This window comes from Nerophis ophidion, linkage group LG07, assembly GCF_033978795.1.
Source record: "Nerophis ophidion isolate RoL-2023_Sa linkage group LG07, RoL_Noph_v1.0, whole genome shotgun sequence".
NCBI classification, from domain to species: Eukaryota; Metazoa; Chordata; class Actinopteri; order Syngnathiformes; family Syngnathidae; genus Nerophis; species Nerophis ophidion.
In genome coordinates, this window is record NC_084617.1 from 6,011,891 (window position 1) to 6,036,497 (window position 24,607).

Here is a 24,607-nt window from a genome sequence, read left to right on the forward strand (position 1 = left end):
AGTAACACATGAATGAAGAAGCATAGCAGTGTGGCTTTTCTTCGCCGGCACATAAAGCAGAGGCCAAACCTTGGCCCGTGCTTGTGAACATTCTGGCTTGAGATGTCACATTCTCTGCTGGCTCCAAGTCATCTGAACTGAAGTCAAAGATTACTCAGCTACTTGGAATATTCTAACTGGGGGGGAAAAAACACCTTAACTAAATGTACAATAGATAATTATTGATGCAGGGTTTTAGGCATCTGATATTATAACTTTTAGTGATAGTGGAGTGCCATCTCCGGGTTGGGGAGGAGACCCTGCCCCAAGTGGAGGAGTTCAAGTACCTAGGAGTCTTGTTCACGAGTGGGGGAAGAGTGGATGGTGAGATCGACAGGCGGATCGGTGCAGCGTCTTCAGTAATACGGACGCTGTATCGATCCGTTGTGGTGAAGAAGGAGCTGAGCCGGAAGGCAAAGCTCTCAATTTACCGGTCGATCTACGTTCCCATCCTCACCTATGGTCATGAGCTTTGGGTCATGACCGAAAGGATAAGATCACGGGTACAAGCGGCCGAAATGAGTTTCCTCCGCCGGGTGGCGGGGCTCTCCCTTAGAGATAGGGTGAGAAGCTCTGCCATCCGGGAGGAACTCAAAGTAAAGCCGCTGCTCCTCCACATGGAGAGGAGCCAGATGAGGTGGTTCGGGCATCTGGTCAGGATGCCACCCGAACGCCTCCCTAGGGATGTGTTTAGGGCACGTCCAGCTGGTAGGAGGCCACGGGGAAGACCCAGGACACGTTGGGAAGACTATGTCTCCCGGCTGGCCTGGGAACGCCTCGGGATCCCCCGGGAAGAGCTAGACGAAGTGGCTGGAGATAGGGAAGTCTGGGCTTCCCTGCTTAGGCTGCTGCCCCCGCGACCCGACCTCGGATAAGCGGAAGATGATGGATGGATGGATGGATGGATAGTACCTTATCGCAATATGCGATAGGTATTTAGTTTTTTGATGTTTTTATTAAATGCAAAATTTCAGAGACAATCCATCCATCCATCTTCTTCCGCTTATCCGAGGTCAGGTCGCGGGGGCAGCAGCATAAGTAGGGAAGCCCAGACTTTTCTCTCCCCAGCCACTTTTGTCCAGATCTTCCCGGGTGATCCCGAGGCGTTCCCAGGCCAACCGGGAGACACAGTCTTCCCAACATGTCCTGGGTCTTCCCCGTGGCCTCCTACCGGTTAGACTTGTCCTAATTACCTCCCTAGGGAGGCGTTCGGGTGGAATCCTGACCAGATGCCCGAACCACCTCATCTGGCTCCTCTCCATGTGGAGGAGCAGCGGCTTTACTTTGAGCTCCCCCCGGAAGGCAGAGCTTCTCACCCTATCTCTAAGGGAGAGACCCAAACTCATTTGGGCCGCTTGTACCTGTGATCTTGTCCTTTCGGTCATAACCCAAAGCTCATGACCATAAGTGAGGATGGGATCGTAGATCGACCGGTAAATTGAGAGCTTTGCCTTCCGGCTCAGCTCCTTCTTCACCACAACATTTCGATAAAGCGTCTGCATTACGGAAGACGCCGCACCGATCCATGCCTGTCGATCTCACCATCCACTCTTCCCCCACTCGTGAACAAGACTCCTAGGTACTTGAACTCCTCCACTTGGGACAGGGTCTCCTCCCCAAACATGGAGATGGCACTTTCTGGGAGAGAACCATGGACCCGGACTTGGGGGTGCTAATTCTCATCCCGTCGCTTCGCACTCGGCTGTGAACCGATCCAGTGAGAGCTGAAGATCCTGGCCAGATGAAGCCATCAGGACCATATCATCTACAACAGGGGTGCCCATTACATCGATCGCGAGCTACCAGTCGACCGCGGGGGGTGTGTCAGTCGATCTCCAGCCAGGCTTTTAAAAAAAATAGACCTAAAAATTTGTGATCATCAATCTTCACCAAGACGTCACTTAAATGACATTCACGGTACCGGAGGGTCTTGTGAGATGACGCTGGCTGCTGCAAGATCATTATTATGAAAATATGACCGAGAGGAAGGCGAGAAACACTTTTTATTTCAACAGACTCTCGCGCCGTACCTTCCGTCAAAACTCTAAAGGCCGACTGCACATTTCCTATCTTCACAATAAAAGCCCTGCTTCATGCTGCCTGCGCTAACTAAATACAGAGTCTCGGAAAACTGGCGTGCACAAGCAATCCCTCAGAAAGCTGGCGTGCACATCACTTGTGCACGCCAGCTTTCCGAGACTCTTATTTTGTTAGCGCAGGCAGCATGAAGCAGGGCTTTTATTGTGAAGATAGGAAATGTGCAGTCGGCCTTTAGAGTTTTGACGTAAGGGACGGCGCGAAAGTCTGTTGAAATAAAAAGTGTTTCTCGCCTTCCTCTCTGTCATTTTTTCATAATAATGAACTGGCAGCAGCCAGCGTCATCTCACAAGACCCTCGGGTGCCGTGAATGTCAATCAAGCAAGCTACGGAATTTGCCGCCAATGTTTTTCTTGTAAAGTGTATGGAAGCTGGATGAATTAGATGCCAAAAACCAACCACTTTCATGTGGTATTGTACAGAAAGGACAACTTTTTTTCTCCTCCATTTGAAAATGTGGGCGTTATCATCATTACTGTCTGATTCCAATCAATGCAAGTCATCAGAATCAGGTAATACACCAACTTATATTCTTGTCTTCGTGAAAGAAAGACATCTATATGTGTTACACATGCTTGTATTATCATTAAACACATTTAACTTGTTTACAAAAATGTCTCTTTCATAAATAAATAAATATAAATGATATATATAAATGAGGTAGATCCCCTCGAGTTGGTCAATTGAAAAGTAGCTCGCCTGCAGAAAAAGTGTGGGCACCCCTGATCTACAAAAAGCAGAGACCTAATCCCGCAACCACCAAACCGGATCCCCTCGACGCCCTGATCGCGCCTAGAAATTCTGTCCATAAAAATTATGAACAGAATCGGTGACAAACGGCAGCCTCACTGGAAACGTGTCCGACTTACTGCCGGCAACGCGGACCAAGCTCTGACACTGATCGTACAATTTCAGAGACAAGCATATGTTGATTGTATTATTTGTTTGTTTGGTAACACTCAAGTATGGTGAACATATTCACCATTGATTAGTTGCTTATTAAAGTAACAAAAACTTAATTTAGAGTAGAGATGTCCGATAATATCGGACTGCCGATAAATACTTTAAAAATGTGATATTGGAAATTATCGGTATCGGTTTCAAAAAGTTAAATTTATGACTTTTTAAAACTCCGCTGTACGGAGTGGTACACGGACGTAGGGGGAAGTACAGAGCGCCAATAAAACCTAAAGGCACTGCCTTTGCGTGACGGCCCAATCACATAACATCTACGGCTTTTCGCACACACAAGTCAATGCAAAGGCATACTTGGTCGACAGCCATACAGGTTACACTGAGAGTGGCCGTATAAACAACTTTAACACTGTTACAAATATGCACCGCACTGTGAACCCAAACCAAACAAGAATGACAAACAAATTTCGGGAGAACATAAACACAACATAACAAATACCCAGAACCCCTAGCAGCATTAACTCTTCCGGGACGCTACAATATACACCCCTGGTACCCCTTTCCCCCTCCCACCTCATCCTCCTCATGCTCTCTAAACGAGGGCATGTCCCAAATTCCAAGCTGCTGTTTTGAGGCATGTAAAAAAAAAAAAAAAAAAATGCACTTTGTGACTTCAATAATAAATATGGCAGTGCCATGTTGGCATTTTTTTCCATACTTGAGTTGATTTATTTTTGGAAAACCTTGTTACATTATTTATTGCATCCAGCGGGACATCACAACAGAATCAGGCATAATAATGTGTTCATTCCACGACTGTATATATCGGTATCGGTTGATATCGGAATCGGTAATTAAGAGTTGGACAATATCGGCAAAAAAGCCATTATCGGAAATCTCTAATTTAGAGTTATTTGGACGCTATGGGAACATATAAGGGTTAGGGTTACTAATAAGCAATAACTCTGAGGTTATTGAGGGAAGACTCTTCGTTAATGGCTGACTGGTTGCATAATATGGCCATGCAGAATAAGGCATTAATAAGTACCTAATAATGACTAATTCATCATCATCATCATTTATTTTTATTCCTTTCATGAAAATGCATATTTACAAGCCACGTACAATTGACACTTTCATTGTTTTTTTTTGTTTTTTTTCCTATACATTTCCATGATCAGAAAGGAGTAGATGGAAGAATAATATTCTTATATTTATCTGCCCCCCTTTTTTTAACACAAATTACAGTATTTTCGATGACTTTATAACTGTTCCCTCCACCAACACCAAAACTCCAACATACTTTTCCATTTTCCTTCAAGCACTTTCACAATTAAGAGCCATTATGTTACTAATTTGCATGTAAATAAGCAACTAATTAATGGTGCATATGTGTTCACCATACTAAAGTGTTAGCGTTTGTTTTATGTAACTTGGTATTTAAGTTTCAGTTACAATGTTAAAACATACGAGAAATACCAGTTACCGTAATTGCATTTGAAAGGGTATAGTTCCATTGAGGACTGGGTAATATATCGAATATACTCGACATATCGCGGGTTTGTCTCTGTGTGATATAGAAAACGACTATATGGTGATACGTAAAACAAGCGCACCTTCTTACATACGTCAGAAACTGTCGCAACGTTGTACGCCCCCAACGTTGTACGCATGGTAAAGTTAGCTGTGATGCTAGCGGTGTGGTAACAAATGGAGGAAGAATTAATTCCCAAGAAAAACAGCAGGGGGTCAATCATCTGGCGGCGGTTTGGATTCAAGCGGGAATGTGTTTTCAAAGTATGCGGCAAAAGCGTTGCTGCAAAAAGTAGCAGCACTGCTATTGTGGAGCATCATTTGAAAAGTCACCCGCTCGAGAATGAAGAGTGCTTGAAACTCCACGTCAACATCTCCGGCCAAAGCAATCATTTCCAGATCAACACCGTGTGAAAAAAATAGTCAACAACAGAAGGAGATCAATTCCGCAGGAACCTACCACATAGCGGAGGACATACACTATTGGATTTCCTATCAAGCAGCAAATTTTTATTGGACAGTTATTGAAATATCTTGTGTGACATCATGCACAACGGTGCACTTTAATTTGTTTTAAACTATTGTAGTGGTGTTCTGTACAAAAAGTACACTTTAGTGTTGTTTTGATATGTCATCTTAGTGACATCATGCACAAAAGTGCACTAATAGCTTGTTTTAAAATGTCTCTAAAAAGCCCATCAGTGGGAGCACAGCAACATGTCTAAAAGGGAACATTATCACCAAACCTATGTAAGCGTCAATATATACCTTGATGTTGCAGAAAAAAAGACCATGTATTGTTTTAACCGATTTCCGAACTCTAAATGGGTGCATTTTGGCAAATTAAACGCCTTTCTGTTTATCGGTCTTTTAGCGATGACGCCACCGAAGTAACACACCCGCCATATTCATTTTCACATTACAAACACCGGGTCTCAGGTCTGTTATTTTTTGTTTTTTCGACTATTTTTTGGAACCTTGGAGACATCATGCCTCGTCGGTGTGTGTAACAACACTAACAGGGAGGGATTCAAGTTGCACCACTGGCAAGAAATCTGCCGCCAGACCCCCATTGAATGTACCAACGTGTCTTCACATTTGACCGGCCGTGCTAAGACAGACATGGCACAGAGATGTATGGATAACCTGCAGATGCATTTGCAACGATTAAGTCAACGAAATCACAAAGGTGAGTTTTGTTGATGTTGTTGACTTATGTGCTAATCAGACATATTTGGTCACGGGCATGACTGCCAGCTAATCGATGCTAACATGCTACGCTAATCGATGCTGACATGCTATTTACGCTAGCTGTATGTACATTTGAAACTAGATACCCACATTTAATGCGAAACAAACACTTACCAATCGTCGGATTTAAGTTGCTCCAGTGTCACAAGATGCGAAAGTCCTGCTTGTTTGGTCCGCACATTTTACCGGCGATGCTAATAAGGCAGCCATGCTATGGGCCACTTCATTAGGTACACCCACGCTATGGCCGAATAGCGTCAATAGCTATTCGCTCAATAGCTTCAATTTCTTCTTCAATTTCGTTTCGCTATCTGCCTCCATACTCCGAGCATCTGTTTCAATACATGCGTAATCTGTTGAATCGCTCAAGCCGCTGAAATCCGAGTCTGAATCCGAGCTAATGTCGCTATATCTTGCTGTGGTAACCGCCATGTTGTTTGTATTGGCAGCCCTGTATGACGTCACAGGGAAATGGATCGTGGTTTCGAAGATAGCGAAAATAAGGCACTTTAAAGCTTTATTTAGGGATATTCCGGGACCGGTAAAATTTTGAAAAAAAAATAAAAAAAATACAACAAGCCACTGGGAACTGATTTTTATTGTTTTAAACCCTTTTGAAATTGTGATAATGTTCCCCTTTAAGTACCTGCAGCATCATACACTTGTGTGTAAATATGTTTTCATGAGGTTTTCAAAAATAAAGCTCTCTTGATGAAAGTGTACCCCTGTGAAAATGTATTCATAATTTATAATATTTATATTCAAGTTCATAGATTTGATATTTACATTCTAGTTGAAAACAGCCCCGTGAGGGATTTATAGTAAAGTTGATAAAAAGTTAACAGAATTAAAATTGATGGCGAATGTCAGACTATTTCATTCAAAAAGACTGTAGGTTAGCTAGCACATTTAAAATATCCGAAACTTTTTTTTGACCCTGCTTTTTTTTTTTTTTTAAAGAAAGAATCGGAACCGAGAATCGTCAGGAATCGGAATCGAAATAAAGAATCGGAATCGTTCGAATTCAAACGATACCCAACCTTGGTGACAATCAATTTTTAACTTAACTTTTAATATTAGCTATCATTGAATGTTAAAGACATGCACCTGGGGATAGGTTGATTGGCAACACTAAATTGGCCCTAGTGTGTGAATGTGAGTGTGAATGTTGTCTGTCTATCTGTGTTGGCCCTGCGATGAGGTGGCGACTTGTCCAGGGTGTACCCTGCCTTCCGCCCGATTGTAGCTGAGATAGGCGCCAGCGCCCCCCGCGACCCCGAAAGGGAATAAGCGGTAGAAAATGGATGGATGGATGAATGTTTATTCCATCATATGACTGCCAATTGTTAGTGGCATCTGTGGGACTGCTGTGTGTGTGTGTGTGTGTGTGTGTGTGCGCGTACGTTTGGACAAGACAGCGCTGAGTGAGGGACTGAGGAACAATGTTTATTTAGTGTAGAGTTGCGAAGTAACGACAGTGTGACGTGTCGTGTCGTAAAGCAGCGTTTAGCGGCTGAGTGTCATTGCATCTGTGGATTTAAATAAAGTGGTACGAGCAGTGTCATGGTCAGTGTGTGGTCTTGGATGTTGGCACAAAACCAGAATTATTCCGTACATTAGGAGCACCGGGTTATGAGGCGCACTGTCGAGTTTTGAGAGAAAAAAGGGATTTTAAGTGCGCCTGATAGTGCGGAAAATATGGTAATTGCAACATTTCTCTCCTGAGATTGCAATTTTTATATTTTATACCAGGGGCGCAACAATTAGTCGATATTGTTGACATTTAAATTAGTCGCTAGGGGTTAGAATCCAGTTGGCAGTGTATCAATTCCTTGGAATTGCTTGCCATTTTTTTAAGCCATTCTCTTATCGATGCGTCCGGGTGAGGATGACGTCACTACGCAACGTGCATACTGTGTAGCGAGTGACATCAGATCTAAAGACGGCGATGCCTGGTCCAAACAAACACTAACATTTTCCGAGAAAAGATTGCGATAGCGCTACTTGTAATAACTATGAAGCTGCTATTTCTTTAAGGAGGACATGCAAGCAATATGCTGAAAGGGGAACATTATCACAATTTCAAAAGGGTTAAAAACAATAAAAATTAGTTCCCAGTGGCTTGTTGTATTTTTTGAAGTTTTTTTCAAAATTTTACCGGTCTCGGACTATACCTAAATAAAGCTTTAAAGTGCCTTATTTTCGGCTCTCTGCGAAGACACTGGCCATTTCCCTGTGACGTCACACAGTGATGCCAATGTAAACAAACAATGGGAATACCACAGCAAGATATAGCGACATTAGCTCGGATTCAAACTCGGATTTCAGCGATTCAACAGATTACGCATGTATTGAAACAGATGGTTGGAGTATGAAAGTATTGAAGAAGAAACTGAAGCTATTGAGCGGATAGCTATTGACGCTATTCATAGCCATAGCATGGCCGAATAGCTGCGTTAGCATCGCCGGTAAAATGTGCGGACCAAACGATCAGGACTTTCGCATCTTTTGACACTGGAGCAACTTAAATCCGTAGATTGGTAAGTGTTTTTTTCGCATTAAATGTGGGTGGAAGGAAACGTAATATAGTTGCAAATGCATCTGCAGGTTATCCATACATCTCTGTGCCATGTCTGCTTTAGCACCGCCGGTAAATAGCATGTTAGCATCGATTAGCGTAGCATGTTAACATCGATTAGCTGGCAGTCAACATCAACAAACTCACCTTTGTGATTTTGTTGACTATCGTTGCAAATGCATCTGCAGGTTATCCATACATCTCTGTGCCATGTCTGCCTTAGCACCACCAGTAAATAGCATTTTAGCTTCAATTAGCTGGCAGTCAACATCAACAAACCTCACCTTTGTGATTTCGTTGACTATCGTTGCAAATGCATCTGCAGGTTATCCATACATCTCTGTGCCATGTCTGCTTTAGCACCACCAGTAAATAGCATGTTAGCTTCAATTAGCTGGCAGTCAACATCAACAAACCTCACCTTTGTGATTTCGTTGACTATCGTTGCAAATGCATCTGCAGGTTATCCATACATCTCTGTGCCATGTCTGCCTTAGCATCGCCGGTCAAATGTGGAGACACTCTGGCACATTCAATGGGGGTCTGGCCGCAGACACTTTGGCATCTTCGGGCCAGTGGTGCAACTTGAATCCCTCCCTGTTAGTGTTGTTACACCCTCCGACAACACACCGTCGAGGCATGATGTCTCCAAGGCTCCAAAAAATAGTCAAAAAAACGGAAAATAACAGAGCTGAGACCCGGTGTTTGTAATGTGTTGAAAATGAAAATGGCGGGTGTGTTACCTCGGCGACGTCACATTCTGACGTCATCGCTTCCAGCGCGATAAACAGAAAGGGGTTTAATTCGCCAAAATTCACCCATTTAGAGTTTGGAAATCGGTTAAAAAAAATATATGGTCTTTTTTCTGCACCATCAAGGTATATATTGATGCTTACATAGGTCTGGTGATAATGTTCCCCTTGAAACATTTGCACACACTGCCTGCAATAATTATAAACGAAAGTCGCATTTCGAACCGCTAGATCTTGTCGATCTACTACACAATACGGCTGCTCTAATCTTGCCAGAGTTCTGTGATGACATAAAATGAGAGTACCATTTTCGTTTGCAGGTGATGACAGCACAACATGTCAGAGCACCGAAAGAGTTTACAAACAATGCACCCCCGGAGTTTCCCGCAGCGCTTTGTTGTTAAGGCAACCGCCTTTACTACAAAGAGCTACCGCCTAAACTAAAGTCTAAAAAAAAAAGAAAACATTTCAAAAATATCCATCCATCCATTCTCTACCGCTTATTCCCTTTTGGGGTCGCGGGGGGCGCTGGCGCCTATCTCAGCTACAATCGGGCGGAAGGCGGGGTACACCCTGGACAAGTCGCCACCTCATTGCAGGGCCAACACAGATAGACAGACAACATTCACACTCACATTCACACACTAGGGCCAATTTAGTGTTGCCAATCAATCTATCCCCTATCTGTAAAAAATATATATATTTTTTAAAAAAACTACATTTTTTTTTCCTGTCCAACTTCTCAGGATCAGTATATGTCAGCATGTAGCCCAACTTTTAACACTTTTTTTCAAACGCTAATTGCAAACGCTTATATATAGTTAGTCAATTTTTTCTTAGTCAAATTAATTGTCTTAGTAAGTCAATATCTACCAACCGAGCGGTTTAGCTCGGTTGGTAGAGTGGCCGTGCCAGCAACTTGAGGGTTGCAGGTTCGATTCCCGCTTCTGTCAACCTAGTCACTGCCGTTGTGTCCTTGGGCAAGACACTTTACCCACCTGCTCCCAGCGCCACCCACACTGGTTTGAATGTAACTTAGATATTGGGTTTCACTATGTAAAGCGCTTTGAGTCGCTGGAGAAAAAGCGCTATATAAATATAATTCACTTCACTACTAAGTCAAAATAATGACATACTTAGTATCTCAGAGAACTAGGACTGTGTTGTGTTGTGTTTTTAGTTTACGGGAAAAAATATGGAGGTATATATCGTGTATTGCCATTCAGCATACGGAGCGGAAAACACAACCAAAAAATGTAGGCTTCTTCACGCGACCAAGCCGGCCTACTTCACCACAGTCTGTAGTCTATTGATGAGATGACATGGAGACGTAATGGTAGCGACAGGCCAAATTACACTGTTCCTTAGACCCCTGGAGAGACACCACCTTAACTAACAAATATTCTGGGGAAAATACTGCCCCCCCAAATATTAAATCAAAAGTGTGGTTAGCATTTAGATTTTATTTAATTTTTTTTCAAAGATTGGATAAAAGTATGGCCATTTTAACGTTTGGAAAGCAGCGATAAAGTAGCGGCAGAAGCTCTTCGAGAGAATGCCAAGAGTGTGCAAAGCAGTAATCGGAGCAAAGGGTGGCTATTTTGAAGAAACTAGAAAATAAAACATGTTTTCAGTCATTTCACCTTTTTTGTTAAGAACATGACTCCACATGTGTCCTATCATAGTTTTGATGTGACAATGTACAATGTAAATAGTCATGAAAATAAAGAAAACGCATTGAATGAGAAGGTGTGCCCGAACTTTTGAGCTGTACTGTATGCTTTCTTAATTATTTTGTAGTCTTTCTATTGATTTCCTTCAGAAAACATGAAATATGACATGAGCACAACGCAGGTTTTGACTCTGTGAAGAATTTTAGTGATGTTATCATACTGTATACATCAGTGGTCCCCAACCTTTTTGTATCCGCGGACCGGTCAACGCCTAATAATTTTTTCCCGCGGCCCGGGGGGGGGTCCTTTTTTTTTTTTTTTGTCATGAAAAAGAAACGTTTTTGTCATGAAAAAAGGAGGTTTTTGTGGTTGGTACACTAATTGTAAGTGTATATTGTGTTTTTTATGTTGATTTAAGTAAAAAAAAAAATTAAAGAAATTTTCTTTTAAAATAAAAATGAATAAAAAAATTATTCTGCGGCCCGGTACCAATCGGGCCACGGCGCGGCCCGGTGGTTGGGGACCACTGGTATACATGACGCATGTAGTGTTGTCCAGATACCAATATTTTGGTACTAATACCGAAATATTTTGGTACTTTTCTAAATAAAGGGGACCACAAAAATGTCATTATTTGCTTTATTTTAACAAAAAATCTTAAGGTACATTAAAAATATGTTTCTTATTACAATTTTGTCCTTAAATCAAATAGTGAACATACTAGACAACTTGTCTTTTAGTAGTAAATAAACAAACAAAGGCTTCTAATTTTATCATTCTGTTGTTTGTCAACGTTATTAAGGACAAGTGGTAGAAAATGAATTAATGATCTACTTGTTCATTTACAGTTAATATCTGTTTACTTTCTGTTTTAACATGTTCTATCTACACTTCTGTTAAAATGTAATAATCACTTATTCTTCTGTTATTTGATACATTAGTTTTGGATGATACCACAAATTTGGGTATTGATCTGATACCAAGTAGTTACAGGATCATAAATTGGTCATAATCAAAGTCCTCATGTGTCCAGGGACATGTTTCCTGAGTTTATAAACATGATATAAATACAAATAAATAAAATGCAAGATTTTTTTGTGATGCTGAAAAATATCGATGTACTCACCGTAGTATCGACTAGATACGCTTCACTACTCGGTGCTTGATGTTAGGTGTAAATCCACCAATGGCTTTTGTTTATATAGTAGCGTCCCGGAAAAGTTGGTGCTGCAGGGAACTCTGGGAATTTTTATGTTGTGTTGCAAATATTCTCCCAAAATGTGTTTGTCATTGTTGTTTAGTGTGGTTTTGCTATACGGCACATGTTTATGACAGTGTTGTCATTGTTCATACGGCCACCCGTAGTGTGACATGTAAGTTCATCAACAGATGAACTTAATCAACTAGATTAATCATTCACTGATTAGTGTGTTTTGAGTTAAGACCGTCGCCTTAATGGTTAATGATTGAACATAATGAAATCTTGTCTTGACTTTGTCAACTATAGAAACGTTTCTACTCATCCATTATCATGGCTCTGATTTGCTGCGGTGAGAAGTGAATTGTGTATAGCTATCACGCGATCATCGTACATCGTAGGATTAGTGATATTGAAGAAGTTACAACACTGCTGACTGTGGACAGACCCTAGCAGAGAGCTAGCTAGCCATGTCTTAACCTCTTAAAGCCCAAGCTGTTTGATATCTTGTTTTTTCTTTTATTTCTCTTTGCTATTTGGGTTGCTGGATCCTAATTAGAATAAAAACTAAGAATTATCGTTTAATATGGTGTACTCAAACCATAAGTACACAAACGTGTACCGTATTTTTCGGACTATAAGTCGCAGTTTTTTTTCATAATTTGGTCAGGGGTGTTGCAACTTATACGTGAAATTATTAACACATTACCGTAAAATATCAAATAATATTATTTAGCTCATTCACGTAAGAGACTAGACATATAAGATTTCTTGGGATTTATCGATTAGGAGTGACAGGATAGTTTGGTAAACTTATAGCATGTTCTATATGTTATAGTTATTTGAATGAGTCTTACCGTAATATGTTACGTAACATACCAGGCACTTTATGCGTCATATAACGTACACTTATTCAGCCTGTTGTTTACTATTCTTTATTTATTTTAAATTGCCTTTCAAATGTCTATTCTTGGTGTTGGGTTTTATCAAATAAATTTTCCCGAAAAATGCGACTTATATGTTTTTTTCCTTCTTTATGCATTTTCGGCAGGTGCGACTTATTCTCCGGAGCGACTTATACTCCGAAAAATACGATACTTCATGTTTAGCGACATGCTAATTCTTATTTTTACACTTTTTTCCCCCAAATTCCATTGTATGTTATACTCTTCTGACACCACCAGATGGCAGTATAAGTATCCACATACGTGGCCGTAAGACCCCAATTCAGTAGTGTACGCAATTTTGGAAATAAGAGCTAAAAGGTGCTGTCCACGCATGTGGCCACCAAGCCTAGCAGGGGTGCCCAACTTTTTTGCACCAGGGACCGGTTTAATTAGGCATTATTTTCACGGACCGGCCTTCCATGTGTGGCCATAGACTTTTGTTTTTTGCTATTAGTAGACTTTGTTTCGGCTTAAGTATCTGATGGGAAATAGGCCATACATCACATACAAAGACAAGAGCATGGACATATAAAAAAGCTAAAAATACTTGACATTAGATCGAATAGATTTGTGTGGGCTACTATTTCCATTCTAAAAGTTATTTTTTCATATTTTGTGCAATATTTCATACGTAGATTAGGGCTGGGCAATATGGCCTTTATGAAGAAGAATGTTTTAATGTAGACACATAGAATCATTATACTGCTGTGATTATATGTATCAAGTGTTCATTCAGGGCTAAGGCAAAATATCGTGATATATATCGTATATCGTGACATGGCTTAAAACTATGGAGATGTTAATAAAAAGCCATATCGTGTGTGTATGCACCAAAGTGGGGGAAACCGTGAAGTCCGCTCCCTGCTGCTTGCATGTCCTACACGGCCCTAAAGTCTGGAATAACAGTTGCCCTTTGACCTGGACATACATCACGGCAGAACCCACTGGAATGTTTAGACAAGCCAACAAGGCTTTGGTTACCGTTTAGGGGGGTGAGGAGCTCACACTAGGAAATGCGCTCTTGAGGAAGAAAGAAAAACCAGAGCATGATGTCACGATCTCCTATGAAAGCAACTATGAATGATTCATGTAAGAGAAGTAGGTTCAAGTTCAGGTAGAGCAGTTTCCACTTGAACCACCAAAATGGTCTTACGCCTAAAAGTAAAGAACTGAATAATTAATTGCCCTTTCCCGGCTTATTCACAAAGACAGACAGCCTTAAAGGGGAACATTATCACAATTTCAAAAGGGTTAAAAACAATAAAAATCAGTTCCCAGTGGCTTGTTGTATTTTTTGAAATTTTTTTCGAAATTTTACCGGTCTCGGAATATCCCTAAATAAAGCTTTAATGTGCCTTATTTTCGCTATCTTCGAAACCACTATCCATTTCCCTGTTACGTCACACAGTGCTGCCAATGAAAACAAACAATGGGAATACCACAGCAAGGTATAGCGACATTAGCTCGGATTCAAACTCGGATTTCAGCGGTTCAACAGATTACGCATGTATTGAAACAGATGGTTGGAGTATGAAAGTATTGAAGAAGAAACTGAAGCTATTGAGCAAATAGCTATTGACGCTATTCATAGCCATAGCATGGCCGAATAGCTGCGTTAGCATCGCCGGTAAAATGTGCGGACCAAACGATGAGGACTTTCGCATCTTTTGACACTGGAGCAACTTAAATCCGTCGATTGGTAAGTGTTTTTTTCGCATTAAATCTGGGTGGAAGGAAACGTAATATAGTTGCAAATGCATCTGCAGGTTATCCATACATCTCTGTGCCATGTCTGCTTTAGCACCGCCGGTAAATAGCATGTTAGCATCGATTAGCGTAGCATGTTAGCATCGATTAGCTGGCAGTCAACATCAACAAAACTCACCTTTGTGATTTCGTTGACTATCGTTGCAAATGCATCTGCAGGTTATCCATACATCTCTGTGCCATGTCTGTCTTAGCATCGCCGGTCAAATGTGGAGACACTCCAGCACATTCAATGGGGGTCTGGCTGCAGACACTTTGGCATCTTCGGGCCAGTGGTGCAACTTGAATCCCTCCCTGTTAGTGTTGTTACACCCTCCGACAACACACCGACGAGGCATGATGTCTCCAAGGCTCCAAAAAATAGTCAAAAAAACGGAAAATAACAGAGCTGAGACCCGGTGTTTGTAATGTGTAGAAAATGAAAATGGTGGGTGTGTTACCTCGGCGACGTCACATTCTGACGTCATCGCCTCCAGCGCGATAAACAGAAAGGCGTTTAATTCGCCTAAATTCACCTATTTAGAGTTCGGAAATCGGTTAAAAAAATAGATGGTCTTTTTTCTGCAAGATCAATGTATATATTGACGCTTACATAGGTCTGGTGATAATGTTCCCCTTTAACCCGTATCACCGATAAGCAACTTCTACCTAATCTTAGCATGCCTGCTGATAACACGGGTGTGCTCATTCAATATGGAGATGTTGGACGAGGTTGTGATGAATGTAAACAAACAATTGAGGGCTCTTAATCATCCTTAAGTAGCTCAATGGGGTCAATACAGGTAAAGATTGGATGAGTGATGAGTCATTGTGTGCGTATGGATACAATCTACATTTGCATTTAGTTCCTCACTCAGGATTACACCGGACTTTTAATTTATTTTTTTGGGACCTTAAATCATTGATTTTGCAAGAGCTTTTAACACAAATGTTGTTCATCGAAGTTACCTTTTTTTATTTCGGTTGCAATAAAATTGAAAGGGAATGTAAATATTTGTCTTACCAACTTTCTAAATCTTACCATTGGGAGTTTAAAAAATTATTTAACATGTCAAAAAAAATGTGCACCTTGAATTCTGACAGAAATATTAAAACTAATGAAAACGTGATCTCAGTGTTAACATAATAAAACTATTTATTCAATCGGTTCATTCGTTCATAATTAGATAGCTAGAAAGACATAACTTTGTTTGTCGAACCATGGGAACGAAGACAGTGAATTAAAGTTAAAGTACCAATGATTGTCACAGACATACTAAGTGGGAGCAGTGAGCATCAGCAGTGCCACGCCTGGGAATCATTTTTGGTGATTTAACCCCCAATTCCAACCCTCGATGCTGAGTGCCAAGCAGGGAGGTAATGGCTCCCATTTCTATAGTCGTTGGTATGACTCGGCCGGGGTTTGAACTCACAACCTACCGATCTCAAGACGGACACTCAAACCACTATAGCCGCACATATTATGTGACTGGGCCAGCAGGCTATTTGTACGGAGTAAAAGCGGACGTGACGACTGGTTGTAAAAAAACGCTAAAGGCAGGGCCTTTAAGGGACGCCCTCAATATTGAAATTTGACAGAATGGTTGCCCCGCGAGATTTAAGGGAAGGGCACTGAACTTCGAGAGTCTCCCGAGAAAATCGGGACGGTTGACAAGTATCAGTATTAGCGGTGAATGCCAAATTTGAGTTTGACACCCATGCCATAAAGCTATAAAATACGCTATGAGGTATAAAATTTACATATGCTGGTAAAGCAAGTACTTGTGTGATGCATTTGCTTAAACTGCTGATAAAACATGTGTGCGGTATTTAAAGGGGAACATTATCACCAAACCTATGTAAGCGTCAATATATACCTTGATGGTGCAGAAAAAAGACCATCTATTTTTTTAACCGATTTCCGAACTCTAAATGGGTGAATTTTGGCAAATTAAACGCCTTTCTGTTTATCGCGCTGGAGGCGATGACGTCAGAATGTGACGTCGCCGAGGTAACACACCCACCATTTTCATTTTCACATTACAAACACCGGGTCACAGCTCTGTTATTCTTCATTTTTTTGACTATTTTTTGGAACCCTGGAGACATCATGCCTCGTCGGTGTGTTGTCGGAGGGTGTAACAACACTAACAGGGAGGGATTCAAGTTGCAACACTGGCCCGAAGATGCCAAAGTGGCAAGAAATTAGGTAGAAGTTGCTTATCGGTGATACGGGTTAAAGGGGAACATTATCACCAGACCTATGTAAGCGTCAATATATACCTTGATGGTGCAGAAAAAAGACCATCTATTTTTTTAACTGATTTCCGAACTCTAAATGGGTGAATTTTGACGAATTAAACGCCTTTCTGTTTATCGCGCTGGAGGCGATGACGTCAGAATGTGACGTCGCCGAGGTAACACACCCGCCATTTTCATTTTCAACACATTACAAACACCGGGTCTCAGCTCTGTTATTTTCCATTTTTTTGACTATTTTTTGGAACCTTGGAGACATCACGCCTCGTCGGTGTGTTGTCGGAGGGTGTAACAACACTAACAGGGAGGGATTCAAGTTGCACCACTGGCCCGAAGATGCCAAAGTGGCAAGAAATCTGCCGCCAGACCCCCATTGAATGTGCCGGAGTGTCTCCACATTTTACCGGCGATGCTAAGGCAGACATGGCACAGAGATGTATGGATAACCTGCAGATGCATTTGCAACGATAGTCAACGAAATCACAAAGGTGAGTTTTGTGAATGTTGACTGCCAGCTAATCGATGCTAACATGCTATTTACCGGCGGTGCTAAAGCAGACATGGAACAGAGATGTATGGATAACCAGTAGATACATTTGCAACTATATTACGTTTCCTTCCACCCACATTTAATGCGAAACAAACACTTACCAATCGATGGATTCAAGTTGCTCCCGTGTCAAAAGATGCGAAAGTCCTGATCGTTTGGTCCGCACATTTTACCGGCGATGCTAACGCAGCTATTCGGCCATGCTATGACTATGAATTCGCTCAATAGCTTCAGTTTTTTCTTCAATACTTTCATACTCCTACCATCTGTTTCAATACATGCGTAATCTGTTGAATCGCTTAAGTCGCTGAAATCCGAGTTTGAATCCGAGCTAATGTCACTATATCTTGCTGTGGTATTCCCATTGTTTGTTTACATTGGCAGCACTGTGTGACGTCACAGGGAAATGGACAGTGTCTTCGAAGATAGCGAAAATAAGGCACTTTAAAGCTTTATTTAGGGATATTCCGAGACCGGTAAAATTTTGAAAAAAAATTCAAAAAATACAACAAGCCACTGGGAACTGATTTTTGTTGTTTTTAACCCTTTTGAAATTGTGATAATTTTCCCCTTTAAGGAAACATTTAACAGCTGAAATTCAGGACAATTGACTAAAATGTGCAGGAAAATTGGACTATAACTTCAAAAAGTACGCTATACCAGTGGTTCTCAACCTTTTTTCAGTGATGTACCCCCTGTGAACATTTTTTAAATTCAAGTACCCCTTAATCAGAGCAAAGCATTTTTGGTTGGGAAAAAAAAGATAAAGAAGTAAAAAGCAAAAATAAATACCCTTCCAGAAGGAATTCAAAAATACTTCTCTCTACAGACCAGCAAATACAATCTAAGAGATGAATCTAAGTTTATTTTACCAAAAGCAAGACATAGATGTTTATCTGTTCTCGGTGTTAATTTGTGGAATTCTGTTGGTAAAGAAATAAAAATGAGTGACTCAGTATTTAATTTCAAAAAGAACATGTCACAATGTATTTTAAAAAGTTATGTGAACTAGAAATGTATGTTTGTTTGGTTAAATGTTGTATTTAGAAGGTATGTATGTTTATCTATTTACAAAAAAGTGCATGTGTGTAAGTACATATTTTTGTATTATTTGTTAAAGGGCCACTTAAATGTAAATGCTGAATGACTATATTTCTTTTTGTATTACAAAATTATTAGAAAAGGTAACTTAATTGAATGTAAAAATGTTTATGTTGGGCATATAAGCCTTTTTGCTTCTGCCTGTTTCAGTCATGTTATTCATTTTTTAATCGTGATCCATGTTTGAGTATGTTTTTGTTAGACTGAAAATAAACTGAAACTGAAGTAAAATACAGCACTATGTCATCAGTTTCTGATTTATTAAATTGTATAACAGTGCAAAATATTGCTCATTTGTAGTGGTCTTTCTTGAACTATTTGGAAAGAAAAGATATAAAAATAACTAAAAACTTGTTGAAAAATAAACAAGTGATTCAATTATAAATAAAGATTTCTACACATAGAAGTAATCATCAACTTAAAGTGCCCTCTTTGGGGATTGTAATAGAGATCCATCTGGATTCATGAACTTAATTCTAAACATTTCTTCACAAAAAAAGAAATCTTTAACATCAATATTTATGGAACATGTCCACAAAAAAATCTAGCTGTCAACACTGAATATTGCATCGTTGTATTTTTTTCACAGTTTATGAACTTACATTCATATTTTGTGGAAGTATTATTCAACAAATATATTTATATAGGATTTTTGAATTGTTGCTATTTTTAGAATATTTAAAAAAAAATCTCACGTACCCCTTGGCATACCTTCAAGTACCCCCAGGGGTACACGTACCCCCATTTGAGAACCACTGCGCTATACAATCAGAGGGATTTTGTGTACTCCAAAAAGAAAAGTATTGTTGAGGAATGTAACATTTGCTCACTCCCAGGAGTTTCAGCTGCTTCTCTGCCTGACAGGTTCATTTTGTTTTTGTATGCAAATGAACCCTCTACGGCCCACAAAAAGAGGGTCTTGCCAGTATCAGTCAAACATAAACGGAGTCGAAACTCTGTTCCCCACTGCTTAATTTGGTCGGGAAAAACAAGAGAATGACCAAATGATGTTTCTGCCAATCATGCTGTAATAAACATGATAGTTTAAAACATGGGTGTCAAACTCTGGCCCGACTTGGCCCTTGAGGCAATATCAAATTAACATTAAAGCTGGCCCGCCGCTCTAACATCGCATTCACCGCCAGCACTCTTACTTGCCAACCCTCTCGATTTTCCCGGGAGACGCCCGAAGTTCAGTGCTCCTCCCGAATTTCATCCCGGACAACAATATATGTGGTGGGCTTTAAAGGCACTGCCTTTGGAGTTTTCTACAACCTTTCTCCACGTCCGCTTTTCCTGTATACAAACAGCGTGCCGGCCCAGTCACATAATATATGCGGCTTACACACACACACATACACACAAGTGAATGCAAAGCATACTTGGTCAACAGCCATGAAGGTCACACTGAGGGTGGCCGTATAAATTACTTTAACACTGTTACAAATATGCGCCACACCGTGAACCCACACCAAACAAGAATGACACATTTCGGGAGAACATCCGCACCGAGATGGTCTCCAGTGGACGGGACTCTCGCTGCTGTCTTGGATCCGCTTTGAACTTAACTCTCGCGGCTGTGTTGGAGCCACTATGGATTGAACTTTCACAGTATCATGTTAGACCCGCTCGACATCCATTGCTTTCGGTCCCCTAGAGGGATGGGGGGGGTTGCCCACATCTGAGGTCCTCTCCAAGGTTTCTCATAGTCAGCATTGTCACTGGCGTTCCACTGGATGTGAATTCTCCCTGCCCACTGGGTGTGAGTTTTCCTTGCCCTTTTGTGGGTTCTTCCGAGGATGTTGTAGTAATGATTTGTGCAGTCCTTTGAGACATTTGTGATTTGGGGCTATATAAATAAACATTGATTGATTGATTGATTGATTGACCGTAACACAACATAAACACAACAGAACAAATACCCAGAACGCCTTGCAGCACTAACTCTTCCGGGACGCTACAATATACACCCCTCGCTATCACCAAACCCCGTCCACCTCAACCCAATTGCCGAAAAGAGGCATTCAATTTTTATTTAAATTTTATTTGATATGCCATTGAAATTTTTTAAATTATTATCATTATTTGAAAGTCGATTTTGCATGTCACTATAAAGTTATATAAGCCTTGCTTGTTCAATATTCAATGCAAAACTTGTTTGGGTCCCTATTAAAAGGTTAATTTGTTCAACCTCGGCCGGCGGCTTTGTTCGGTTTTAAATTTTGGCCCACTCTGTATTTGAGTTTGACACCCCTGGTTGAAAATATCAGTAGGTTTGAAACTGGACCGTTTCCAGTCATCCAAACTGAAGGAGTTTCTCCTCCTAGTTGTCATAAGTGTTTACTGGTAGTACGAGTTAGCGCAAGAAGACGCCAAGTGACTCAACAGGCTAACCATGACTCACGAACAGACAGCAACAGAAAAGAAACCCGCCGGCGCGTTCACATTTAACTTCCAGCTGGCCGGGATATGCAAGCCAATTTCCATGAATCAGCCGACACACAACCCCCTTCTTCCTCTGACGTCCCCCTTCCCCCACACCCCCTACTCTCGCACCCAGAGGAAGGTTCACAGCTTCTGGCAGAAATGTGGATTACGATATTGTCCTCAACACTCAAGACCAACAAAAAAAAAAAACAGACAAACAGGTGAGAATGTTAAATGGTTATGTCGGGTCATGTAAAACAGAACAAAAAACCACAGATAGCGACCACATGACAGTCCCAAGAACCATGACTTCAGTCTCTCTGTCAGCTTAATAACCACACAACTCTTTGGAACTGATAGTATTAGTAAAAGAAACTAAACTTGTAACAGGAAAAGTTAATTCCATTACCTTTTCACAGAGACTGAATGTGCGATCTTTTCCAGAAGGGCATCCAGTTTTTGGAAATCCAGCAAATCATTAGACTTGGCATGCATCTTGTAATCCATTTAAATAAACTCCGCGGCACAGCAACGAGCCACAATTCCAAAAGGGAGGCGGGGAAGAAAAAAGATTTAAGGAAAGTTTGCTTTTCCTTTTCTGTCATCCAGAGCGCAGATTTAAGCCTGTGGCTCTGGTGTGTATCCTAAAATCCCACAGAACATGGAGAGTGAACCCATTGCGTAGTCCTGGCGGATTTAGAGGGGGGCCGGCCGTTCCAGGAAAAAGAAAAGAAATAGCCCGGGAGACGGGAAGAGCGGGTTCAGGGGAGGAGAAGAGGCCACGGAAGCCGGCAGCCAGGCAGGCTGTGTTAGCTGTGAGCGCCGGTCTTCTCTCTACCCCATCCCCCTCTCAGCAGTACAACGGCCCAGTTGCCACAGGCTCTCCGCTCCATTGTGTCCTCTTCAAGGGCCTCCCCAAATCAAAATGAAATCCGGCAGCCAGAGCAGGAGGTAGGCTCGGCGAGCGAGAGAGGGTCCCGGTTTGAATCCAGGGAGCACTTCTATCCCCTGGGTGGCGCGCTGCCTAGCGCAGGCAGACTGGCGTGTAGTTTCTGAAGAGCGAAAAATGGCTTTGCTGCTTCCTCATTCAGCAAGAGTCTCAGCCCACACACACACCCCTCCCTTCCTGGCTCGCCTACGTGCTGCCTCGTTCCACCCCTCTCCTTGTTCCCCATCAATAGCTGGACGTCCTTGCACTCGCTCACACCTCAAACACCCCCACCTCCTTCCTGTCTCGGCTTCTGTCCATTGCATCACGCAGCACCCGCACTCACCCTCCTCCTTTGCAACTTAGGCACCGTTTACACAAAGCCTGGATAAGGTTATCCAGGGTAAACCACACCCAAGTAGGGGTGTAACGGTACGTGTATTTTAGGGATGCACCGATTAATCGGTAACCGAATATATTCGGCCGAATATGGCAAAAAAAGCCACATTCGGCCTTCGGTGGAATGAGTTAAAAACAAGGCCGAATAGTGGCGTGTGACGCAATTTTTTGACGCGGTGACGCAATCAACCAACGTGCAGTGACGCGGTGACGTTGGGATATGTTGTGTACCTGTATAAGTGTATGAGGTTACAAGCACACACTTATTGAGATTTAGTGGGGCCTCTGTTTACATTACCAGCCTGTTGTGTAGGCTACCTGTATTAGTGTATGAGGTTACAATGTTGTGTACCTGTATAAGTGTATGAGGTTACAATGTTGTGTACCTGTATAAGTGTATGAGGTTACAATGTTGTGTACCTGTATAAGTGTATGAGGTTACAATGTTGTGTACCTGTATAAGTGTATGAGGTTACAATGTTGTGTACCTGTATAAGTGTATGAGGTTACAATGTTGTGTACCTGTATAAGTGTATGAGGTTACAATGTTGTGTACCTGTATAAGTGTATGAGGTTACAATGTTGTGTACCTGTATAAGTGTATGAGGTTACAATGTTGTGTACCTGTATAAGTGTATGAGGTTACAAGCACACACTTAAGTGAGATTTACTTGAGCCTTCTGTTTACATTATTAGCCTGTTGTGTAGGCTACCTGTATAAGTGTATGAGGTTACAAGCACACACTTTATTGAGATTTAGTGGGGCCTCTGTTTACATTATTAGCCTGTTGTGTAGGCTACCTGTGTATACATTATTAGCCTGTTGTGTAGGCTACCTGTATAAGTGTATGAGGTAACAAACACACACTTAATTAAGTAAGTTGACTTTATTCATTATTCTTGATTGTTATGAACGGTGTTTGATGTTCAGGCAGATATTTTTCAACTTATTCCGTGCACAACCGCATGGGTAAACTAGTGAAGGAATTGCTCAAAAAGGTTGTCTTCTTATTCATGTACTTTTAAAATGTTCTTGTAATCAGTCAATATTTTCGGTATATTAGATGAAATTACAATAACATTTGAAAATTATAGTGAAGGAATGTTGGCGGCTGTATTGACTTGTAAAAATGAATGGGAAATAGTTCAAGAACTCAGTGACATAGCATACATAAAAAAAACTGCAAAACCTGGAAATGACGCACCAAAAATATTTTTCCATAATTAAAAAACATAAATACTCAAGTTAAAATAATATGGCTCTTAAGTAGCCAGAACAACTTTATTATAAAATGTTTCTGACGGCGTGGCGCAGTGGCAAAGTGGCCGTGCGCAACCCGAGGGTCCCTGGTTCAAATCCCACCTAATACCAACTTGGTCACGTCCGTTATGTCCTGAGCAAGACACTTGACCGTTGCTCCTGATGGGTCCTGGTTGGCGCCTTGCATGGCAGCTCCCTCCATCAGTGTGTGAATGTGTGTGTGAATGGGTAAATGTGGAAGTAGTGTCAAAGTGCTTTGAGTACCTTGAAGGTAGAAAAGCGCTATACAAGTACAACCCATTTATCATTTATTTATTTATTTATTTTTTGAATGCATGTTTTGTTTGAAGGCCGAATATAAATGAAAAACTTTGTGCTTTTTTGGAAAAGCAAAGGCTACTGGAATATTTAAAAAATGTCAATATTCAATAGAAATTACTTTATTTGAAAAACATGTCTAAATATTTATTCTAGGCTATTTACGCAATATAAAAATTTTTTTGAAAAACTGCATTCATTATTCGGTATTCGGCTTCGGCCACAAATTTCCATTTCGGTGCATCCCTAGTGTATTTGTATCGAACCGTTTCGGTACGGGGATTTCGGTTCGGTTTGGAGGTGTACCGAACGAGTTTCCACACGGACATATTGGGTAACGAGGCAGAACACACGGCAGGCTAGCAGCGACCGGGCTAGGACAACATGCAAAAGCCAGAGCTGGAAGACTCTCCTGCCTCGTTAAGATCTCCCGTTTGGGAACACTTTGGCTGCGCGGTGCGATACAACAATGGAAGACGGAGGTTTGCCGACATTGTTCAGCAGCAGTATGGTACGCTTCTGCCAACACGTCAAACATGCTAACTCCTTTGAAGCGTCACCACCGCATTCAAGCAGCCTCTACTGTCAAAAGCTTCTTTTAGCATATTTGGGGGACCCTTTCACGAACCAACATC

The 24,607-nt window shown here is 41.3% G+C and overlaps 1 protein-coding gene across 2 annotated transcripts in view; it reads right to left on the minus strand.

Moving 5' to 3' along the window:
* brd4 (bromodomain containing 4) overlaps positions 1–24,607 on the minus strand; it is a 106,986-nt gene that overhangs the window by 56,606 nt on the left and 25,773 nt on the right. The window contains exon 1 of one of the 2 annotated variants that reach the window (XM_061905243.1): positions 21,476–22,374. The exons of the other annotated variant lie outside the window; for it this stretch is intronic. Within the exon in view, the coding sequence (XP_061761227.1) occupies positions 21,476–21,573 (98 nt within the window). The 5' untranslated portion in view covers positions 21,574–22,374. Of the gene's footprint in view, positions 1–21,475; positions 22,375–24,607 lie in introns of those variants that run through there. 2 annotated transcript variants of the gene reach the window in all.